Source organism: Ursus arctos, unplaced genomic scaffold, assembly GCF_023065955.2.
Source record: "Ursus arctos isolate Adak ecotype North America unplaced genomic scaffold, UrsArc2.0 scaffold_12, whole genome shotgun sequence".
Taxonomy (NCBI): Eukaryota; Metazoa; Chordata; class Mammalia; order Carnivora; family Ursidae; genus Ursus; species Ursus arctos.
The window spans coordinates 36576660-36592604 of record NW_026622786.1 but is presented as its reverse complement, the minus strand read 5'-3'; the positions used below and the strand labels follow the sequence as shown (position 1 = coordinate 36592604).

The following is a 15945-nucleotide window of genomic DNA, read 5'->3' as shown; positions in this document are numbered from 1 at the left end:
TTCTGAATCAGTATAGAGTCTCAAGTCTGACAAACCCCACTGAACCCTGAGATCCATGTAATTTTTTTTTTTTTTTACCCGTTCTGGGGGTAATTATCTCATGCTGATTATTTTCATGTATATATAATTACATGAAAGCTATAAGTTGACTTCTTTACCAGAAATAGCTCTATGACATGAATAATGACCCCTTTCTAGAATCAGAATTGTCCAATTAGAACTTTCTACAATGATGGAAATGTTCTGTATCTGCACTGTCTGATACAGCAACACTAGCCACGTAAGGATATTGCGCACTTGAAATGTAGCTTGTTGCATAACTAAGGAACTGATTATTAAATTTTATATGATTTGTTAATATAGGTAGCTACATGTGGCACATAGCTACTGTATTGAATAGTGCAGTTCTAGATTCTTTTCCCTAGCAGCATTAGGCCTCTCTCAATTCTCATTTTTGAAAGGTGATTCTTTTTTATAGATGAGAAAACAAGCAGTTTCAGATTTACGCACATTGAAAGCTGAACTGGCACAGAAGAAAATTAACACATCTTTACAATCTCAATTAGGTATGTTAATTTGAAACGTCAAAAAATTTAACCATTGTTCTCCTTAGCACAATATTTTATATAAATCATAAGCTTTCTATCTTTTCATGTGGGTTTTACAAAGTATTTCAGGAAATATTAGATGTAAAAAAACGGTAGCTATTTTTGAAGCTTTTAAGTATTTTAAGTACTATAATTTTCACTTTTAAATAGTCTTAGAGACAGTTTGCTCATTGTATTTTAATTAAGGGCAATCTGGAAATTAAAAATAGGGATATTGAACTTACATCCAGGCTATGATACAGATTAGTATCTAAGAATTTAAAATTTTAGAAATAGAAAGGCAAAAGTAATTCAACAAATACTATGGAAAATGGTTGGTTTTTCTCTGCCATAAATAATTGGGTAAATAGGAAATGAAATATTCTCAATAGATGACTGAATCATCATTCCAATTTGAAGGCAGGGAGAATATACAGGGAAGGCAGATTTTTTTAATCTGTAAGTGTAACACAATATTCTTAATTGCCCTGAGGATAAGAACAGAAACCTCTGTACATTTAGAAAAATTCTAATTATGCAGAGAAAATAATTGAGAAACCAGTGTCTTTAGATAATTAAAATGTAACTATAAACTAAGAAATAAATTATAGATATTCATAAATGAATATTAAAAAGGATAAATAGTTTCTGCTATAACCTCAAAAATTTTGGTGAAAAATATTATCTTGTAATTTAATCCTTTACCCCCCCCCCCCGCCCCGCAGGCTTGAGTTTAATTGAAGTGCATCAGAGAACTTGAGTCCTGTATGAAATCAGGAAGCAGAAAAATTATTTGCATCAGCTTGATGAACCTAAAAGAAAAGATAGTAAATTGCAGGTTTTAAATTTATTGAGCAAACAGTATAGAGCAAACTGCTTCTCAAAGTCTAGGTTTTTAAAAATCTATTCTGAGCAAATTTCCACTTCAAATTATACATATTTTTTAAAATTAGCATAATAAAATTCTGAAAACAATTTTTCCTAATTATAGTATTAAACATAGAATAAGTTGACTTCTTACCTTTGTTTTTAGACAACCAAAGCATTTCTTTATCTGCTTTTAAGTAAAACAACTAAAATATGACAAAAATGTGTACATTTTTCTCCAAGAAACTGATTTTTCTAAATCTGAATAGTTTGACGAAATATCTGTCACAGCTTTGGTTTTAAGACTTCCCACATTTCTTCAGTTTGCTGTTTGGCTACCGCATCTCCAGAATAGTCAAGACAGTTTGCGTGCCACATGCCAATGCCTCGTAAGCCATGCTTTTGTATGTATGCTGCCTTTAAAGACATGCTCTGAGGGTTATCATACCACACTTGATGAAAATGTCCAGAAGAATCCTATAGGAATAAAGTATTTAGTACAATATTAAATCCAGTGATTCAAAAAGGATACAATGAAATAATAGACATTTTTAGGGCACAGTACTTTATGCTTCCATGGTTCTGTGATACTTTACTTTCTAGATACGACTGTGGTACTTTCACAACAGCAGAGATTACCCAGATGAGCTTCGTAGTATAGTCTGGACTGTATTTAAAGTCCTTCTCATGCTCTCATGCCCTAAGATTCCTTCCTTCGTCTGATATGATTATCAACCAAGATGTACATCCGAGTCACTTGTGGAGCTTTTCAAAATACAAATTCCTGGGACCCACATGAAACCTACTTAAAATATTCCAGGGCTGGAACCTAGGACGTGTATTTGTTTTGTGTTTTATCATCCCATTAGGTAATTCTGATATACAGACATAGTTAAGGAGGATCATTGCTATGGTCCTTTAAAACCAGCTTATGCATTTTTTTTTTTTCTGTTTTGTATTCCCTACAGTTCCTGGAAATGTGCCTAGTTAGGAACTCAGCGGATGATTTGTTTAAGACGAATCAGCCAAATCAAAAAGTAAGGGGTGGGGAAAATATCTCCTTTAAAACGTCCTACAGAATTAAGAACTATAAACTAACTGTAAAGTCCTCCCCAGCATCAATTGCCTCTATCTAGTACTAACACAGTCTCTCTTAGAAGGTAGGTAAGCTACTGGATAAGGGATAAAGAAAGAGGAAAGAAACAACTCAGCAAGAGGGGAAAAGATAGGAAATAAAAAATAGAATGACCTGTGATTTCAAATAATTTACTGGTTTTTATGTAACATCTGGGAAACTTTCAAAGGCACTTCTCAGTGGATGCCAGTGATATGTTTGTTTATGGTAGCACCCCTGGAATTAGAGTAGTCCCCTAAGATGATTAAAGGACATTAGTCACTTGGTAAATGAATAAACTGTGGCGTATTTAAGTACAGTAGACTCATTTACTACAAGTATATCTCATGTTCTTAAAATTTTTAAATTGTGATTCACTATTAAAAGGCAACTTGTAGAACTTATTTTTGCAGATTTAGGGGCAAACCCAAAGTCATATTTCTCTGAATTTTGCCATTGTGGCAAGTACTTTGAGCCTTTTTAAGAAATTTCAAATGCCTCAAAATAGTGAAGGATGAAAAACTGAGTAAATGTAAGATTAACATATGCATGATTAAGGCATATATATGCTTTCAGGAATATTGAGGTTATGATGAAAGAGCATAAGAAAGCAGAATGATACTCTTCAGTCACAGCAAGAAATTTGATTTTGGTTGCTATGGAATTTTACAATAAATGAAAAAGAGAAACAAAATAGTTTTGTAACTAGATTGTTGTCTAAGGTGCCATTAAATGAATGGCCTTCAAAGGCTTATCAAAATGTTTCCTGATTTCTAAAACTTTAAAGAAGGTGTTTTATTCATCAAGGAAAAAATAAGTCAGACTGCAAAAAAAAAAACACCAAACTATTACACTGTTTGGCAAAGACAGGAGTATAATATACCCTAATTTAATAAGTATCTTAATTAGTTATATAAATTATAAGCCTAGTTAATGAATAGGTATATAATTTTCAAAATTTGGAAAGCTCTACCTCAAAGCTTTCTATGTAAGTGATGTGCCTACCTGTATACCAATTAAAATTTATTTAATATTAAAGAATATAAATTCTTACTGAGATCAACTTACATCATAACATTTTCAGGCTCCTTTACAGTGACAAAATCTAAAGTAAATTCAAAGATGGTTTGTAATTAGGTTTTTGGGGTGTGGAAAAGTTTTATTATGCTAAAGGTAAATTATGAAAAATGTAACTTTTCTTTGCCTCTTTGGTATCGCAATTCCTATTTATCAGACACTACCTGACAGAATTGCTCTGGTCATTTACTTTATTCAAGTTTCTGTTTGTAATATAATTTGTCTAATTTGTCTAATATCACATAGTTCATACCATTTTCCACTAATGCATTTCTTATTCTCAGCATCGTGCCTCCCTAAAAACAGCCTCATCAGAATCCTTAGGCTACTTTGAAATGGAGGCTTACAGAGCTAGTAACCTGTATTGGCCCAAAGCCACAGTTATCATACATAGTTATCAACTATTAAGGAAATCCTGTTTGTGATATAACACCATCTAAACTGACAAGTGGCCCGTGCAGAGCACTTCCCATTATTACCATAACTTGAACTGCTCACCAGCAACGTAAATTACCTGATTAGACAAGTTTACGCATATAAACAGTAGTCTGTATATTGTACCCTAAAAGAAAACGGATAGAATAAAGGTTCAAAATTTGTGAAAAGTCTTACTTTATAGTTATAATAAGGAGCCTGCTGATCTTTATCCCAGTGGCTTCCAGAAATAGAACTATTTACTTCATAATTATTTTATAGGGCACCTGACGTCCTGAAGTAATACCACAAGAAGCCCTCCAGGAAGGGACTTTGGGAATGGTACAAACACGATCCTAGAAATACAAAAATGTTCATGTTATAGATTTAAGCAAATCGTAGGAACCAAATCAGAAAAACTATATTAGAAGTAAAACATATACTATTAATAGACTGACTATACAAAAGTTAAATTTCATTATTAAAAGGAAACATAACTCTCAGAAACTTCCATGGGATTAAATAATTAAAAATAAACTCTACCTTTTAGTCTCAAACTTATACATATAAAACAAAACAGGCTTTAAAGAATAGAAAGAAAAAAAATTATATAAGAAATAATCCTTACCTCTAATAGATTTAGACAGGTATAATCATAACCATACCAGGGAACACCCATTACAAGTTTCTTAGGGTTAATGCCTATCTTGATGTAGTCATCATACCCTAATCAAATTGGGACAGAAAAAGCATATTTTTTTATATTATACAAGCTATGCAACCATTCAGAATTGAAGTTTGAACAAACAGATACATTTATGCAAAATACTAATACAGTGTTTCCCTAACACAACATTATAAACATCATCCCTAAGAACTATAAATTCTGTATCACTTGATAAATTATTTCTTTTTGAATTATAGGAAACATTCACAAGATCAAATTGAAGCAAAAAATTCACAAAATTTAATTCTAGGAAGAATGACATTTCAGGAAAGCATGTTAATTGTGTCTATTAACTGCTAAGATATATTTGATATTCTAGATTCTGAAGTTTCAGAAAAGTTCTTAAACTTTCTGACAGGAATGGTATCAGAATTATTTTTTTTTTTTTAGATTTTATTTATTTGACAGAGAGTGCACAAGGAGGGGGAGCAGGAAAGGGAGAAGCAGGCTCCCCACTTAGCTTGATCCCAAGACTCCGAGATTGTGACCTGAGCTAAAGGCAGACACTTAACCGACTGAGCCTCCCAGGCACCCCTCAGAATTTCTTACAGTATATTTCTAAAACATGGAACACTTGTGCTTTCTAGAACTATAATTACAGCCAGGGACAAGAAATGTCCCCCTTTTACTCTGTACTCAGTCTGTAGTTACAGCAAACAAAGAGAAAAATGAACAAATTCCTGGTCATTCCCTTTTGTGCCCAATGCAAAGTATGTTTTCCCACCAAGAAATTTCCAAGATTATCTAGAATGTTTAAGTAAACTTGCTGTTTTTCAGACCCTTTAAAGTTATTATGTACTGTTAAATACTCAGGTCCCAAACATACTTGATGATGAGACTTTTATTGATAGAACACAGTTTGGGAACACTGGATTAAATAACTGCTTTGTAATCATAACCCTTTTTATTTTTAAGTAGCATATGCATATGATCAGACTGTTAATTTGGATGTGATGAGGCTAGGTTTTAAGATTTTATCTCTAAATTAAAAGGTTTTTATTTATTAATCAAGACTTAGGACGAATTATCCCCGAAAATTTCACTTGAGTCCAGAAGATAGCAAGCAGTCTTTTATTCAGTTGGCTGATGGACTGCAGAAAGGCTAATGCAAAGCCCACATCATATGAATGACAGAAGTACTCTTAATTCTAATAGTGATATCGTTTTTAATATAGCATGGGCACTAATAATAAATGCCAAGTAAGACAGTCCTCTATCAGTCATGCATAGTAGGTACATTATAACTATCTTTGCTATTAAATTATTTAACATTGGTTATTTCAGCAAAAATATCCTGTCAAATTCTAGATAAGCAAATACTCCATGTAATTTTGGGACAAGAGTGTTGACTTGAAGTTAGTAGTCCACTGCTTGGGTCCCAACTAAATAATACCTTAATAGCAGTGCAATGAGAACTTAACACTCATCATCTGATCTATAATAGAGGATTAATGAGATACCTACCCCACAAGATTTTTAGAAGAATTAAGTGAAAACTTTAGAACGTGTAAACTTGAAAGCTCTCCAAATTGACAGTCATGTTTCAAGGAAGCTTTATAAATGGAAAAGGTGTACAAATGACTTAGAAATACTAAAATAATCTTACTGCTCAAGTGATCATTTGTGGATTCTTACCAGTTAATGTCTCCTTATAGGGAGCATTGGCTGCTGCAATACATTCTGACAAGGCCTGACTTCGTTCATCATAAGACATCACAAAGAGAAAGTCACAAGCATCTGCGATTCCAGCATAATTATAGCACCTGTCTTTGGACTTTGGAGACCAAGTTACATCAAAGGTTACCTGTGGAAAAACACATGCCATTTTATGTAACATGATCAAATATGCTTATTATGTCTATTGTTTTTTTGATTATATATTTTCTTGCCTCATACTATCCAAGAAAAAAGACCTGTTTACGTATATGAACATAGGGTTTGACACTTGTAAAACAGTTCTAAGATATTTCTGACCATGTGGATTGACCTAGATACATATTTGGACAGATACAATGACCAGGAGCAGGGCATTGTGTAGAAGAGGAGTTTTAAACTTAAATGTTTTCAGAGGCTAGACTGGTAACTCAACTGATTGAAAGAAATAGGTTAGGGTGTGGTGGGGCCTCCAAGCAACTAGAGAGTAAAGACAGCACACTAAAAGAATTCAAATACAAAGGTTTTTTTTTTAAATATCGCGCAGGCTTGATAGGTCATCTCTTGACACAAGTTGACTGTCCTATGTTGGGACTTTAACCCTGATATACAATTACGTTACATGATAGGTTTAATCCAACATTACAGTTAAAGAATAGTGGTTTATGGCTACAGGGATAAATTAACTCAAAATGTTGAACAAATCACTTAAATGGTATTTTATGGGAATATTCAAATAAAACCTGAGTGATGAATTTTGGTGAGTCAGTCTTCAACAAGGATGAGTCTATTTATTTATTGCCTTAGCCAAATAGTAATTAGTCTTATATGTGTGCAGATGTTCTAAACCTTCGGTAAAGGTTTCTTTCTCTCAAACACATTATCACAAAAATTGACATAGTTCAGTTAAAATTTTTATACTTTGGCAAATTTATCCTATTATAGCTCTTTTTAGGACTTGTCAAAATTGTATAATTGTCTAAGTATTAGCACTAAAGGAAACTCAGCTTTGTACAAGCTTTTCTCAATAGCACTACAGCAAAATAGGTTATAAGTGAATTTTTTTTACATATCTGATCCCATTTTATCACTATCTTGCCTATTATAAAATAGGACCTATATTCTAGTAATAGAGAAACTAAATGATCACCTCTAACTAGGTAAATTTCAAATCCATTGTATAAGTCCTTATGCCCTCCTGAGCATTAAGAGTATTTTTACCTGGATTTTCTGTCATAGTTCATCTCCTATTTTGGAGAAAGCAGCATTAGTTTATTAGATAAATCAAAACAATTTTGGTTCTACTCTTGGCTCTATTATAACTAGGTCTATGTCACTAAAAACATCTGAATCCGTTTTCCTACCTGTGAAAAACGATGGTGTAGAAAGAACCCTTCAATTCTGTGACCGTAATCCTGTAATCTTAATCATTTTTTCCCCAAAACTCATTTCTCCTTCCAGACTCTATTTAGTCATTTTTTTCTGGTGGCCAGTTTAAAAACTTGTGGGTCATTATTCGACTTCTCTCACACCCCATAACTAATCTCACATTTTCCCTTGAGTGGCTTCTCACAGCTGTTCTGCCTCTCATTAGTATTTATTAAACACTTCCTGGTGTTAAGGTTATGCCATCATCCTAAACTATAAATCTCTATCAGACTTGGATTAGTCCATACTGGTCTCCATTTCTCCTCCAGACTATTAGTACATACTACTATGGAATAACCTTCCCCCATACACTTTCTACCATGTAAACCCATTACAAACAATAAAATGCATGTACTTCAGCCTGACATTCTGGATATTCCATAATCTGAGCTGTCATGGCAATTGTACCTCCTCCTAATTTTGAAATTGAATTTGACAGAGTAGCCCAAATTGTTCTACTTGCCCCTCAAACATGGAAATATACCTACTGTAAGGTCTTTGTTCAGTCTCTTCCTCCTTGCCCTTTCACTGTAGGATAATCAGGGCTAGCAAAGAGATTGTTTCCCACACACTAATTCTAACCTATTGGTAACAGCAATCAAGAGACTGAAGGAAAAGTTGTCTGAGAACAAAATTTGTCAGGAGAGGAGTATGGTGGCCTGCATACCAGGTATTTGCTATTCTTGATCTAAATTATATTCATCTGAGGAGGGAAGGTCCAAGATCTGCATGAGTGCCCAAGCCAGCCTACCACCTCAGTAAGCCCTAGGCTCCTAGCCCACACCAGCCCCACCCATCCCACCAATGTGAATTGAGTACAATGCACACAGGACACCCCCTGGTCAGCACTTAGTACAGTTCCAGCTGTCTCACCAAGGCGACACAGGTGCAAAACACCCTAGAACACTCCAGGCCTGCACTGCTTTGGCTCCAGGTGATTTGCTGGGGTACCTCTAAGCAAAGCACCCTGGGACACCCTGTTCTGCACCTGCCTCTGCTCCAACCACCCTGCCAGGTACCACTGCACAGATGCCCCAAGACCCTCCGCCCACTTAAGCTTCAGCTGTCCTGCCAAGGCATCCTCTGTGCAAAGAGCCCTGGACTGTGCCAGCCCATGCCCACTTCAGCTCCGATCATCCCACCAGGGTTGCCCCACCTACAGGACAGCCACAACTCCAGCCAGCCAGCCAGCCAAAATCATCAGGTGCTACAGTCTACACAGGGGATGATCATACACAAGACCATTTCTTCAAGTTTGTTTCTTCATAGAAACAAACACAGTCAAGCAAAATGACAAAAGAGTATGCTGCAATGAAAGAACTCAGAAAAAGAACTAAATGAAGTGAACATAAGCAATCTACCTGATAAAGAGTTCAAAATAATGATCATACAGATGGCCACCAGAGGAAAGAGTGAATAAACTCAGAGCATCAAGAAGAGATAAAAAAAATTTTTAATCAGAGTTGAATATGTTTACTGAGATGGAAGGTACACTAGAAGGAATCAAGAGTAGATTAGAAGATGCAGAAAAATGGACCAGCAATCTAGAAGACAGGGTAATGGAAAGCACCCAACCTGAACGGCAAAAAGGAAGAAACAAAACAAAAAGGATAGCTTAAGGGTTATCTTGGACATCAAATGAACAAACATCCACATTTTAGGGGTCCCAGGAGGAAGAGGAGAGAGAGGAGGGCAGAAAACTCATTTGAAGAAACAATACCTGAAAATGTCCCTAACCTAGGAAGGAAACAGACATCCAGTTCAAGAATCACAGAGTTCCAAATAAGATGAACTCAAGGATGGCCACGAGACAATAATAATTAAAATATCAAAGATTAAAGAAAGAATTTTAAAAGCTGCAAAAGGAATTAGTTACATACAAAGGTTAAAGCTATCAGCTTATTTTCCAGCAGAAACTTTGTAGGCCAGAAGAGACTAGCATGATATATTGAAAGCATGGAAAGGAAAAAACCTCTAAGAATACTCTCTACCTGGCAAAGCTATCATCCAGAATTGGAGAAGGAGAGTTTCCCAAACAAAAGTTAAAGAAATGTATCACTACAGTTACAAAAAAAAATGTTAAAGGCACTCCCTTAAGTGGAAAAGAAAAAGGTCATATTAGAAAAATTTTTTGAAAAATTTTATCAGTAAAAGGAAACACAATAAAGGTAGTAGAGCCATCACTTATAAAGCTAGTATGAAGGTTAAAAGAGTAAAATCAATTATATCTAAAAAAGTAGCTAATGGGACTCACAAAATAAGAAATAAAATATGACCACATATACACAGGGGAGACTAAAAATGCAGTTCATATAAAATGTGTTTGCACATAACTGACCATCAACTTATTTAGACTGCTATATACTTAAAATATTATATATGACTCTCTTGGTAACCACAAATCAAAAACCTATAATAGATACACAAAAAATGAAGAGAAAAAAAGCAAAACATAACACTAAAAAAGTCATCCATTACAGAGAGCAAGAGAAGAAGAGAGGGAGAGACAAAAACTACCCAAAAAATCAGAACACAAAATGGCTATAAGTACATACCTACCAATAATTATTTTAGGGGCACCTGGGTGGTACAGTTGGTTTTGGCTCAGGTTGTGATCTCAGAGTCAGGAGATCAAGCCCCATGTCAGGCTCCATGCTCAACACAGAGTCTGCTTAAGACTCTCTCCTTTTCCCTCTGCCTTCCCACCTGTGCACATGCTTTCTTATCTCTCTAATTAATCTTTAAAAAAAATAATTACTTTAAATGTGAATGGTCTAAATATTCCAAAAAACCTAGACAAAATGGTTAAAAAAAGAAAACAAGACCCATCAAAACCAAAAAAACAACAAACACAAGACCCATCAATATGTTCCTGCAAGAGATTCATTTCAGACCTAAAGACACAGACTGAAAGTAACAGGATGGAAAAACAGCCCATACAAATGGAAGGGGGGAAAAAAAAGGTGGGGGGCGCCTGGATGGCTCAGTTGGTTAAGTGTCTGCCTTCAGCTCGATTCATGATCGCAGGGTCCTGGGATCGAGTTCTGCATCAGGCTCCCTCCCTGCTCAGTGGGGAGTCTGCTTCACCTTCTCCCTCTGCTCTCTCTCTCTCTCTAATAAGTAAAATCTAAAAAAGAAAAAGGTGGGGTATCAATATTTATATCAGACCTAATAGACTTTAAAACAAGTCTCTAACAAGAGACTAAGGTGAGCATACATAATGATAAAAGGATCAATCCAATGAGAGAATACAACAGTTGTAAATATCTATTATGTAGCCAACACTGGAGCACCTAACTACATAAGGCAAATATTAACAGACCTAAAGGATAAAATGGACAGCAATACATAATGGTAGAGGACTTTAAACCCCACATACATCAATGGAGAGATCATCCAGATGTAAAATCAACAAGGAAACAGTGTCTTTCAATGACACATCATAATTGATGGATTTAACAGATAGATATATATATATAGATAGATAGATAAAACATTCCATCCAAAATCACAGAATACACATTCTTTTGAAATGCACATGGAACATCCTCCAAGATAGATCACATGTTAGGCCACAAAATAAGTCTCAATAAATTCAAGAAAACTGAAATCATATTAAGCATATTTTCCAACCCTGAAGGAATAAAACTAGAAGTCAATTACCAGTTAAAAAATGGAAAAAAAACAAACACATGGAGGCTAAACAACACGCCACTAAACAACAAATTGGTTAACAAAGAAAGAGGAAATAGATAATAAATGGAGACATATGAAAATACAATGGCCCAAAATCCATGGGACAAAGCAAAAGAAGTAGTAGGGGGGAAGTTTGTAGCAATACAGGACTACCTCAAGAAACAATACAGATCTCAAATAGACACTCCAACCTTACACCTAAAGGACCTAGGAAAAAAAGTTCAAAGTTAGAAGAAAGAAATTAATAAAGATCAGATTAACAAATAAATGAAATAGAGAATTAAAAAAAAAACATCAGTGAAACAAACAACTATTTCTTTGAAAAGATAAAGTTAATAAAACTTTAGCCAAACATCAAGAAGACAGAGGACTCAAATCAGAAATAGAAGAACCAACTCCACAGAAATACAAAGGATTATAATAAACTACTACCAAAAAACTATATGCAAACTGGACAACCTAAAAAAAAATGGATAAATTCCTAGAAATATGGAACCTCCCAAAAATGAAATTAGGAAGAAATAAAAAGAAATCTGAACAGACCAATTAATAACAACAAAATTGAATTTATAATCCAAAATCTCCCAAAAAAACAGAAGTCCAGAACCAGATGTATTCACAGGTGAATTCTATCAAACATTGAAAAAAGAGGTAACACCTATTCTTCTCAAACTCTTCCAAAAAAAGAGGAAGACTCCACATTATATGAGACCCTGACACCAAAACAAGACAAAAGCAATACAAAAAAGAGAAAACAAGCCAATAAAATATTAGCAAACCAATATTCAACAATATATTATTGCAAATTCAACAACGTATTAAAAGAATCATCCACCAAGAGCAAGTAGGACTTATTCCAGGGATGCAAGGATGGTTCAGTATCCACATACCAACATGATACACCACAGTAACACAGTGACAGATAAAAATCATATGATCATAACTATAGATGCAGAAATGCATTTGATAAAATTCAGTATCCATTCATGATAAAAACTCTCAAAGTGGGTTTGAGACATTATAAAGGCCATATATGATAAAACCCACAGTTAAGATTATTCTCAATGGTGAAAAACAGAGATTTTCCTCTGTAAGTTCAGAAACGAGGATGTCCACACTCCCCACTTTTATTAAATATAGTATTAGAAGTCCTAGCTGCAGCAATCAAACAAGAAATAAAAGGCATCCAGATTGGTAAGGAAGAAATAATAACTGTTACTATTTTCATATGACATGATACTATATATAAAAAACCCCTAAAGGCTGCACCAAAAACTTGAACTGATAAATGAGTTCAGTAAAGTTGCAGGATACAAAATTAATATACAGAAACCTGTTGCATTTCAATACACTAATAATGAAGTAGCAGAAAGAGAAATTAAGAAATAATTCCATTTACAATTGCACCAAGAATCAAATAAAATACGTAGGAATAAACTTAACCAAGGAGGTGAAAGACCTGGAGAGGGGGGAAAGGTGGCAGAGGAGTAGGGGATCCTATTTCAACTGGTCCCCTGAATCAAGCTGGATATATACCAGACCATCCTGAACACCAGTGAAATCAGCCTGAGACGTAAGAAGATACATCTGGATCTCTACAAGTGAACATCTCTGGTGCTTCGTCTCTAGGTATGAAGCAGGGAGCCGAGAGTCTGCGGGCAGATATCAGAAGATAAACAGAAGAGGGAGGGAGCCGCCACACTCGGGCCCAGGGAAGGCAGAAGCCTCCCGCCCTGGGGTGCGGGCCAGCCTAGGAGACCAGTGGCGGGGAAACCACACTGAAACAGGGAGCTCGGGAGTGCGCGTGCGAACCAGGGGTGGCTGGCGGTTTTAGAAGCACAAAGGGCAGAGACGTGCAGGCCCTGGGAGCAAGGACTAGGAGAGTGGCTGTGGGGCGCACAAACCAGGATGCTGCGGGTTTTTAGCAGCGCCAACAGAAACGGAGTCAGTGTGACCTGGAGAGCTCAACGAAGATCAGACTGCGATCTCTGGTTCTGAGACAGAGGTTTGGATACAGTCACTGCTGCTCTCTCTCAAGAGACACAGAAAGCCGCCAGGGAAAGCTGCCAGAGAACAAAAGCCCCACAAAGAAACAGTTCTCACTGAGCCTATCTCCCCCCCCCCAACAGGGGGCAGGGCAACCCTACCCAAACAGGGTTGCCTGAGTATCAGTGCAGCAGGCCCCTCCCCCAGAAGGCAGGCAGGTGCATCTTGCTTGGGTCCTGCCAATAATTTGGACTCTGTACATCCCTGCAACCACACCTCACCAGAATGACAAAAAGGAGGAACCCCCCAATAAAGGAAAGAAACAGACTGTGGCCTCTGCCACAGAACTAATGGATATGACTATAACCAAGATGTCAGAAATGGGTTTCAGAGTAACAATTATCAAGGTGATGTATAGGCTTGAGAAAAATATTAATGAAAATATAGAATCTCTAAGGGCTGAAATGAGAACGAATCTGGTGGAACTTAATTCTATGAATGAAATGCAGTCTAAACTGGACAGTCTGACGGCCAGGGTAAACGAGGCAGAAGAACGAATTAGTGAGTTAGAGGATGAGATGATAGAAACGAAGACAAGAGAGGTAACATGGGGGAAAAAAACCTCCATTTTCATGAAAAAAAGCTATGGGAGATTACTGACGCAATGAAACTTTCCAATGTCAGAATTATTGGGATTCCCAAGGGGGTGGAGAAAGAGGTCTAGAAGAGATATTTGAACAAATTGTAGCTGAGAACTTCCCTAATCTGGTGAAGGAAACAAGCATTAGTGTCCAAGAAGCAGAGAGGACCCCTCCCAAGGTCAATGAGAACAGACCAACACCATGACATATAATAGTACAATTTGCAACTCTTAGATCCAAGGAAACAATCTTGAAATTGGCCAGGGGGAAAAGATTCCTCACATACAGAGGGAGGAACATCAGAATAACATCAGACCTGTCTACAGAGACCTGGCAAGCCAGAAAAAGCTGGCAAGACATATTCAGAGCACTAAGTGAGAGGAACATGCAGCCAAGGATTCTTTATCCAGCAGGGCTGTCATTCAGAATGGATGGAGAGACAAGGAGCTTCCAAGATTGGCAGAAACTGAAGAATATGTGACCACCAAGCCAGCTCTACAAGAAATATTAAGGCGGGGTAGGTTCTATAAAAGTAGAAAGACCTAAAGAGTGATAAAGAACAGAAATTTACAGAGACAATCTATAGAAACAAGGACTTCACAGGCAACATGATATTAAAATCATCTCTCTCAATAATCACTCTCAATGTGAATGGCCTAAATGCTCCCATAAAGCGCCACAGGGTTGCAGATTGGATAAAAAGACATGACCCATCCATTTGCTGTCTACAAGAGACTCATTTTGAACCTAAAGATACAACCAGACTGAAAGTGAAGGGATAGAGAACCATTTTTCATACCAATGGACCTCAAAAGAAAGCTGGGGTAGCAATTCTTATATCAGACAAATTAGATTTTAAGCTAAAGACTGTAGTTAGAGATACAGAAGGACACTATATTATTCTTAAAGGATGTATCCAACAAGAGGATCTAACAATTATAAATATCTATGCCCCCAACAGGGGAGCAGCCAACTACATAAGCCAACTCTTAACCAGAATAAAGAGACATATAGATAATAATACGTTAATAGTAGCGGACCTCAACACTCCACTCTCAGCAATAGACAGATCATCTAAGCAGAAAATCAACAAAGAAACAAGAGCTCTGAATGATATACTGGACCAGATGGACCTCATAGATATATACAGAACACTCCACCCTAAAACAACAGAATACTCATTCTTTTCGAACGCACATGGAACTTTCTCCAGAACAGACCATATACTGGGTCACAAAACAGGTCTCAACCGACACCAAAAGACTGAGATTATTCCCTGCATATTCTTAGACCACAATGCTTTGAAACCGGAACTCAATCACAAGAAAAAATTTGGAAGAAACTCAAACACTTGGAAACTAAGGACCACCCTGCTTAAGAATGTTTGGGTAAACCAGGAAATTAAAGAAGAACTTAAGCAATTTATGGAAACCAATGAGAAAGAAAACACATCAGTCCAAAACCTATGGGACACTGCAAAGGCAGTCCTAAGGGGGAAATACATAGCCATCAAAGCCTCACTCAAAAGAACAGAAAAATCTAAAATGCAGTCCTTATACTCACACCTTAAACAGCTGGAGATGGAACAAAAGAACAGGCCTGAGCCATGCACGAAAAGACAACTGATTAAGATTAGAGCAGAGATCAATGAATTAGAAACCAGAAATATAGTAGAGCAGATCAACAAAACTAGAAGCTGGTTCTTTGAAAGAATTAATAAGATTGATAAGCCACTGGCCAGACTTATTCAAAAGA

At 36.2% G+C, this 15945-nt stretch overlaps 2 protein-coding genes across 9 annotated transcripts in view; one reads left to right on the top strand and one right to left on the bottom strand.

The window, feature by feature from the left end:
* Positions 1-7200, top strand: part of SPATA1 (spermatogenesis associated 1) — a 54985-nt gene extending 47785 nt beyond the window's left edge. For 5 of the 8 annotated variants that reach the window (XM_048220332.2, XM_057310525.1, XM_048220330.2 and 2 more), the window contains 2 exons: positions 479-566; positions 6442-7200. In XM_048220332.2, the coding sequence (XP_048076289.1) occupies positions 479-566; positions 6442-6470 (117 nt within the window). In that variant the 3' untranslated portion in view covers positions 6471-7200. Of the gene's footprint in view, positions 1-478; positions 567-2422; positions 2492-6441 lie in introns of all 8 variants that reach the window. The other 3 variants (XM_057310526.1, XM_048220333.2, XM_048220331.2) reach the window with 2 other exon arrangements.
* Positions 1308-15945, bottom strand: part of CTBS (chitobiase) — a 63085-nt gene continuing 48447 nt past the window's right edge. Inside the window, 6 exon segments of the mRNA XM_044383685.3 lie at positions 1308-1399; positions 1609-1931; positions 4258-4322; positions 4325-4415; positions 4688-4785; positions 6422-6590. Of these exon segments, the coding sequence (XP_044239620.3) occupies positions 1740-1931; positions 4258-4322; positions 4325-4415; positions 4688-4785; positions 6422-6590 (615 nt within the window). The 3' untranslated portion in view covers positions 1308-1399; positions 1609-1739.